The sequence below is a fragment of the Ceratocystis lukuohia genome (assembly GCF_044167205.1).
Source record: "Ceratocystis lukuohia strain C4212 chromosome Unknown Supercontig1_pilon, whole genome shotgun sequence".
In the NCBI taxonomy this organism is placed as follows: Eukaryota; Fungi; Ascomycota; class Sordariomycetes; order Microascales; family Ceratocystidaceae; genus Ceratocystis; species Ceratocystis lukuohia.
Window position 1 is genome coordinate 797,742 of NW_027263520.1, and position 8,421 is coordinate 806,162.

At 49.9% G+C, this 8,421-nt stretch overlaps 2 protein-coding genes across 2 annotated transcripts; both read left to right on the top strand.

Annotated features, from left to right (window-relative positions):
* Positions 1-63: 63 nt before the first annotated feature.
* On the top strand, positions 64-2,816 carry HOO65_010208 (uncharacterized protein; the record flags this gene model as incomplete). The annotated part of the gene is made up of 2 exons (XM_071005425.1): positions 64-1,069; positions 1,147-2,816. The coding sequence occupies 2 exons, from the start codon at positions 64-66 to the stop codon at positions 2,814-2,816; spliced, it is 2,676 nt and encodes an 891-aa protein (XP_070862030.1).
* A 3,756-nt stretch (positions 2,817-6,572) lies between these two features.
* Positions 6,573-8,070, top strand: HOO65_010209 (Protein PNG1; the record flags this gene model as incomplete). The annotated part of the gene is made up of 2 exons (XM_071005788.1): positions 6,573-7,102; positions 7,236-8,070. The coding sequence occupies 2 exons, from the start codon at positions 6,573-6,575 to the stop codon at positions 8,068-8,070; spliced, it is 1,365 nt and encodes a 454-aa protein (XP_070862031.1).
* Positions 8,071-8,421: the final 351 nt, after the last annotated feature.

Genomic DNA, 8,421 nt, shown 5'->3' on the forward strand with positions numbered 1-8,421 from the left:
CGTCGATATAGCTTCCTAAATTCGCATTCTAATCAAGCACCCTGCGCTCACAACCCTTCCATCATGGATATTCACCGGTGCCGCTTTGTACCGTTTCCACCCGGTGCTATCAACTCCATCGCCGTCTCACACCCTCGACCCGAAAGCAAGGCCCAGGTCAACAATGTCCGTGTGGCCATCGGCCGCGATAATGGCGACATTGAGCTTTGGAATCCACGCAAGGGCGACTGGCAACAGGAGAAGATTATTTTCGGCGGCAAAGACCGTAGCGTCGACAGCCTAGCATGGATCACGGGCATCGATCACAAGGTTGGCGACGCTGCTGCTCTAGGCCCGATGCGCCTCTTCAGCACTGGATACACTTCAACCGTTACCGAGTGGGATATAACTGAGGGAAAGCCGCGTGCCCATGCCAGCGGCCCACATGGAGATATTTGGTGCATGGCGTCTGTTTCGCCTACGTTGTCATCAGTCAATAGCGGGAAGCCCATTACCCCTCGTATAGTGGTCGGCACTGTTAACGGTGAACTGGCGCTGTATTCAGTGGCTGACGATGAGCTGCGTTTTGACAGGATTGTGGCTCGCTCGACGACCAAGGGCACAAAGATGCTCAGCGTGGCTTTCCAGAACCCGCGCACCGCCGTAGTCGGATGCTCGGATGGAACAATTCGCGTATACGATATTGTCAAGGGCATGCTGCTCCGTAAAATGACTCTCGGTGCTGATGCATCTGGTGGCACCAAGGAAATCATTGTGTGGGCTGTTAAGTGTCTGCCCAATGGCGATATTGTCTCGGCCGATTCATCTGGTCAGGTTTGCATTTGGGATGGTCGTACCTACACACAGGCCCAGAGAATTCAGAGCCACGATCAGGATGTTTTGAGCTTGACCTGCAGCCTCGACGGCAACACTATTGTCAGTGGCGGAATGGACCGCCGCACTATTGTCTACAAGAAGAATTCGGGCAGCAATCGCTGGTCCAAGATCTGGGGCCGCAGATACCACGAGCACGATGTCAAGACGCTGGCTACCTTTGAAGTGTCCGACACTAGCGTGGTTCTTGCTGGAGGTATGGCCAGTATTCTTCTCTTTATATGTATGCTGTCTAGCCAAGCTGTTAGAAATAACTAACTTTTTCTTCAACAGGACCCGATGCCACTCCTGTCCTCATTCCCCTTAAGGAGGCCGGTATGGAAAACCACCGCCGTCTACCTATGCTCCCCCATCGCACCCCTCTCCAGAGCGCACCCGATTCCCGCATCATTGTCAGTTGGTGGGGCCACCAAGTCAACATTTGGACTCTACACAAGTCCTTTAATGAGCTGCTCTCTGAAAAGGCCTGCGACAGCAAGGACGTCCGCGAGAACTGGAAGCTTCTCAAGACAGTTATGATCAGCGGTGACAACAATATTACCTCCGCCTCCATCAGCACCGATGGCTCTTTGCTAGTTGTTGCTACCAATTCTAGCATCAAGGCCTTCCGTATCGCCTTCTCATCCCCACTCAAACCCTCAACCTTCAACCTTGTCTCTATTCCCCTAACCGAGAATATCGCGACTCTTGGTGCCCACACTGTCCAAATCTCGCCCAACGGCAAATGGCTTTCCATAGTTCGGGCCTGTGACAACGTGTATATGGCGCCAATCATTGAAACAAAGGGAAATAGATTAGAGGAGTCAGTTGTCATTGGCCCCAAGGTGCAACGTTTGAAGCGCTTCACTCGCGAGCTCAGCAATGTTGCGACTGCCAGCGGCCTTGGCCGCTATGACAGAAGTATTACCCAGCTTGCCTACTCAGCAGACAGCAATATGCTTGCAACTGCTGATCTAGCTGGTTACGTTGATACCTGGGTCATGAAAGATTTCCTTGGCGCATCTGCGCAATCTAGCGCGTCAGGAGACGAAGAAGACTCTGATGACGAAGACGAGAACGCTGTTTCGTCATGGGTTAAAAACCCCCGTGGTGCTCTGCTACCTAAATTAGTCGGTTCGCCCTCAGCACTCTCTTTCTCTAACTACGTCCCCTCTAGTCCCGAGAAGGCGCTTTTGGCTCCCATAGAGTCCAAGGATGATGTGGATGACTATACCCTACTAGCAGTGACAGTCAATTTCAACGTCACCGCATTTAACACGCTCAAGGGCACCTTGACCCGCTGGTCTCGCCGCAATCATCGCAGCGCATTGCCCACGCAAATGCTAGAGACCCGTGACGTGGTCAAGGGTATTCTGTGGGAGGGTTCGCGTGTGTGGATGTATGGCATCTCGTTTGTCTTCATGCTGGATCTCAACCAAGACCTCGAACGTCCCACCAACAAGACCAACGGCAGGACTCTCTTAACTGCGGAGGATGCTACGCGTAAACGCAAGCGAAGCGCTAACGACTCCGGTGCTGGTGGCAAAATGGCCCGCGGCACTCTAGGACCTGTTTCCATCGGCAAGCAAACTGCCGGTAGCACAACCGTCACGGAGGTTTTTGAGTACGATACGTACCGTAGCCACGGCGCTAAGGCTGCCGCTGCTGAGGCGCCCCGTGGCGAGGACGGCGAAGACGAGAGTGACGATGACGAGATGGACGGTACATCGGAATTGGCCAAGCGGAGAGCGCAGGAGATGCAGCTCCAGCAGTCGGCCGCAGCGGACGACGGCACGACAAAACCAAAGGCATATGGGTTTACCTTCAAGTACAGACACATCTTGGGTATGGTTCCACTGTCAGCAGGGACCAATGAGGGCGTAGAGGTTGCGCTGATTGAGAGGCCTCTCTGGGAGGTTGATTTGCCAGAGAGATATGCCGGAGCGCATGAAAAGGTGCGGTAGCTGTAGCAGGTAATGCCATGTTCATGGCCGCACAGAGCTACCCGTTGGGGCTGATAAATGGCGTTCTTCTATTTTGTGCTTCTTTTTATATTGTCGTTTTTTCTTCATCTTATTTTGTTGCTTTCAGGCGTTGGACTTGCAGAGTCGTGTGAGTTAGTAGATAAGGCTTTACTTTACTTGTCATATTTATAATGAGCATTATTCTCAGATTATGTTGAGGAATCTTGAGCAGTAGCAAAAATCGCAGTAATACTTTAGGGTTTGTTGAGGAGGGAGGGTTGTTGCTAAGCTAAACCCTAGGAACAGACACAGACACAGGCATAGGCACAAAGCAAGACTAGCTGCACAACACACCACTCATCGTTCCATTGCACAGCTCTCGTTCCATGTTTTACTCACGAAGAGGAAAGGAGACTGAGACTGACTGACTGGGTGGGTTTATGAAGAGCTTAGTGGTTCAAAAAAGGTGCTAGATATCAAGGCCTCTTTGTTCTTTTTTCTTCTTTGTTTTTATCACCCTTTGGTGTTCGTTAATATACAACATCTAGGTCCTGGGAAAAAGCTAGCGAAAGAAAACATCATCGCTCTCAAGGTTGGATTTGTGCGAGAAGCTTTTCATCGAAAATTGAAGGTTTTGTAATGATGGTGATGATCAATATCAAGCTAGAGGAAAAACAATAAATTCGCACCATTTAATTGAATAAATACATACATGTAACGCAACGCGCAAGCACCAATCTTTCCATGGCAGGGGCTGACGCGGCCTTGGCTCATGACTGCACTTTGGGGGGAGGTACTTGGGTACTTGTAAGGTCTTTATGGCCGGGATGGGTTTCAGCCTTTATGATCTGGCTTTAGGAGAAGAACATCAGCAGGCTTGCGGATTAGTTTGAGAAAAGGGAATATCGAGTAAGAGGGAAAATGTGGTTATGGCAATTGTTCTGTCTGTAGTTCTTAGCGATTCTTTAGCTTTGAGGAATCATTGTGAGTGCTTGCACTTAATTCAACTACCACCTCACTTGCTGTATAAACGTGACATTTCGTCGATCATACAATCATACAACAGGTACCTGCAAAATAGATATTCCAGTTTCCTATCAAGGTAGAGAGCAGGGCGAGGCTAGAGTCGGTCGGAACCGAGCCAGGTCTGGTTTAGGCCGAGTCTTTTTTTTTTTTTGCAAGCCTGAGTCTTCTACTGCCCTTGGCCAAGTACGTGGTTTGGGATGGAATAACCATAACGTCCTATTTGTTTATATCCCTTGCCTTGGCTTCAAGTTGCATAGGATATGGATATAATGGACGAAGACACGCCAAGACAAGAGTACTAAGGAGATAGCAGGCAGCCGAAAGAGAAGAGAGATGACGCTGACGATGTCAATGTCGATGTCGATGCCGAAAAGCCTACGTCTACGCACTGGCGGCCATGCTGAGGGCAATGAAGATAACGACGAGGATGACGGACGGGATTGATGAAGATGCTTAGCTTAGTTTGTTGATTCCAACATGTGATATACGGTGTGACTGAGGGTTCCATATGGCTAGTCAAAAGGAAATTGTGCTTGCTGTAATTACGTGGATGAAGGGTGGCATGACAACGTTGCTACACACACCATAAACGCACAAATTTTGCTTGCGCAAGAAGGAGGATGAACTGTTGTCGTCGTTCGTCTCGTCATCGTCGTTGTTGGGCTGCCACCCAATGAGGCGACACTTAATATAACAGGGACAGGACAAGGACGGGATGGGATATAGACAAGAGCAGGAGCAAGAGGAAGGGGTAGAGAAAGAAGAAGGAGGGCGAATAAACCAACTAGGACCTTTCTCTGCCCTACTACAAACAATAGCAAGACAAGAAAAGGTAGAGGCACATTGGTTGAGGCTGTGCCAAACAAGAGACAGGATTAGCCTCGTCATCGCCCCTCTCTAGCTTACAAGCCTGTCTAAATGCGGTGAGCCACCAGGTGTGAAATTGGTAACGGGGGGTCTTGAGAGTATCCCACGAAATACAGGTCTTATGCCCCTCTTCCTCTGCCCGCAAACCTTTCTTGGTTCCTAGGAGGATGATGGATGGATGGGTGGATGGATGGTCTTTGGCTTGGCCTTGGTGAGGAGTGCGTGAGTGAGTGCGTGGACATCTACAGCCGGCTGTCGCCATACAAAGCAGCGAGGGAACGTATTGGTGTTGGTGCCCAAAAGCTTGAAAACCCCTCTAAAACGATTGACTCTGAGATGCGTTGCACGAGCTGTTGGCCTCTATACACAAACAGCAAGGACGATAGGACTTGGTTGAAGCCAGCGAAATCATAGCCACACGGTGCGATGGCCGCCACTTGTGGCTTCTTTCCAACATAGTTCGCCCTCAACGTTGGGAGCAATTGCGATGAAGCGTAAGTGCCCTGTGCTTTTCTTTTGATACTGTTTGCGACTTCCCTCCCTGACTCGAATTGACACCTATTAACAAGAAACACTCTGATTGGCTCTGCTGTCATACAGCTGACGCGTATACACTTTCCTTTGCACAGGCCCTATCCTTGTACCCCTGTCTATTCGCTCTTTACTCCCTGGCCTGGCCCGAAACGTAACGCACGTAACGCAGCGAGAGAGCAAAGCGTCTTCGACTTCCTCGCCATCCTTCTATGGGCAGGCGAAAGAACTGCACGGTGCCAGTTTCCCCTTCTTGCCCTTGTTGATCACTCGCAGCGCTGTACGGCTCATCCTCAGGACCTAACAAAAGGAAGGCATACGCAAGATAGTAGGGAAGCAAGGGCGAAAAGGGCAAAAAGAAGCAACAGGCCAAGCGAAGCAGCGTAATCAGCAGCTTCTTTCTTCCATGCCAAGCAGGCATTAGTTCCTAGACTAGGCTATTGCCCGTTGCCGATACCCACAGTACCCACTTTGGCTTTAATCTATCCTATCCATCTTTGCGCTGCTTTCGTCTTTCGTCTTTCGTCTTCAATCTTGAAATATTCAATTCTTCAATTCTTCAATAGAACACTCCCCTCTTCCAAGCGACAGACATCAGCAGTCTTTAACCAACGCGACATATCCACTAAAACTTCCATCTTTTCCTATCTTCGATTTTTTTTATCCGATTCTTCGAGATCTAACGACACCGAACCTGAGCGCTGATAATTTTTCCCTTCTTTCCTTTTATTGCCATCGTATTTTTCTTCCGCCTACATTTTTATGATCTTGAGCAAAAGAGGCAACCACGGCAATTTACACACAAGCTGGTGACGAAAGCTCCTCCTCGTCGAATCTTGATCTTCTTCGTCCCGTTACTCGTCTTAGCCTTGAGCAACAATAACAATAAACAAGCATCGCCATTTCCTCAAAAACCAAGCACCAACAAGTACAAACTCGCACGCCTCGGATTCCGCATTTGCTTCGCAGTGTGCTTTTAAACCCGACGACGAACACAGCGAACATCACGACGACACGACCTAACCAACCAAAATAAAAATTCCACTGCCGATGATAATCTAGACTTGATAACCCGTCATCAACTCTATCACACACATTGTTATCGTCGGCGCGCCCGGAGTTTACTATCTCTCATAGTCTTTCTTTCTCGCTAGACGTCAAGTGTCAACGTGGGCTCCTGATTTGGGGTTTTTCCCTTCTTGGCATCTCCATTTGCTACTGCATGGCACTCGTCTTGGCCTCTCTGACCCCCTTTTTGCCCATATTCTTTTTTTTTTCCTCCTCTTCATCCATCTATTACTCTTTAATCAAAATATACGCCTCACACCCATCATGAACGACCAAACCCAAGACTGGCGCCAATCCGGCAACAACTCCACCTATGGCGAGGAATGGGCCCGAGATCTGAGAGTTAAATTCGAGTCTCTATTGAAGGAAAAGCGTATGAATGACTTCCGTGCTGCCCAAAGGCAGGGGTCGCCGGCAATCCATGACTCTTCGGACTCCAGTGCCCAGTCTCCCTTTCTCCCGTCCACGTCTTCTCCTTCGCCTATGGCTGCCCACTCTTTCAATAGCCCGCCGAACTACTCCTCAGTCCGCTATCTCCCCAAGATTCCCGTACCGCCAAATGCCGACGACCGCGACTCCCAAGTCTTCCGCAGCATGATGATAAGTTTGGCGTTAACCCCCACCAAATACGAAAACCCTGGGCTGCTTGACGAAGCCCTGCAAACTATTCCCCTAGATCGCATATACGCAGAAGCTGAAGAAGAGTCGCAATTAATGAGAGCACAGGCCGAATCTCTTGGTCGGGATCGTCCCGAGTGGGGTTATCAGGATTGTGTAATCCGTGCTCTTCTTAGGTAAGCTATACCGACCCCTCTAAACCTTCTGCCACCTGGACTATGTGTCTCTGCTTTTGCTCGTGATCGGCCTGGAATACCCACTAACACTTGTTTTTCCCTTCTGAAGATGGTTTAAACGCTCATTTTTCAGCTGGGTGAATAACCCGCCCTGTCCTGCCTGCCATACTCCCACAGTTGCTCAGGGCATGACTCAGCCTACGGCCGAAGAGAATGCCTGCGGTGCCCTCAGAGTGGAACTGTACAGGTGCTCAAATGGAAGCTGTGGCGCCTATGAGCGCTTTCCTCGCTATGGTGATGTCTGGCGTCTTCTCCACACCCGCAGGGGTCGTGTAGGCGAATGGGCCAACTGCTTCGGTATGCTTTGTCGTGCTGTAGGTGGCCGTGTTCGCTGGGTGTGGAACGCCGAGGACTACGTTTGGACCGAGGTCTACTCCGAGCACCAAAATCGGTGGGTGCATGTTGATGCTGTAGAGGAGCTGTGGGATAGACCAACCATCTATAGTGAGGGCTGGAACAAGAAGATTTCTTACTGCGTAGCGTTCTCCATCGATGGCGCTACTGATGTCACCCGCAGATATGTGCGCAAGAGCGAGTGTGCCGCTGACCGGACGCGCTGCCCCGAGGAAGTCATGATGTACATCATGCAGGAAATTAAAAACATCCGCCGTCAAAACATGGATAAGAATGAGAGAGTCCGCCTGCAGAAGGAAGACATGGCTGAGGACGAGGAGCTACGCGGCTATGTGGTAGCCTCGATTGCCATGGCTGTCACTAACATCAAGCCTGGGAGCAGCTCCTCTGTTCAAAACTCTAGACCGGGTCAAGACATTAAGATGCCTGCTGAACAGCAGCTGTTGCAACAACAGGCTGACCAAGCAAACTGGGTTGCAGCACAAAATCCCAACTACCAACCAGGCCGATTTCCAGGTGGTGGATACCCTCCCCAGGGCCCGCATGGCCAATAATCCAGCCATTGGTTTTGCAGCCGAACTTGCCGTCATCAATACCTCCTCCCTGCCTCCTAACTGTATCCCTATCAAGATTAAGACCAAGGCCGATCCATTATATCCAACAAACAACAATTCGGCAACCCGATTATATCATTCCTGCCTTTTTAGCCTACCGATACCCGAACCATATTTACCAGCATATTCTCCCTTGATATCCCTACCTCCCGATTTAAGTCAGACGTCTTATTTAGAGGCTCTCTCATCTTTGCATACATCATTTTGTCCTGCTTGAAACAAGCACTTGTTTTTTTTTTCCCACTGGACGTCAAAATCACCAATAATATTCGAGCTGCTCTGGCATTTCTA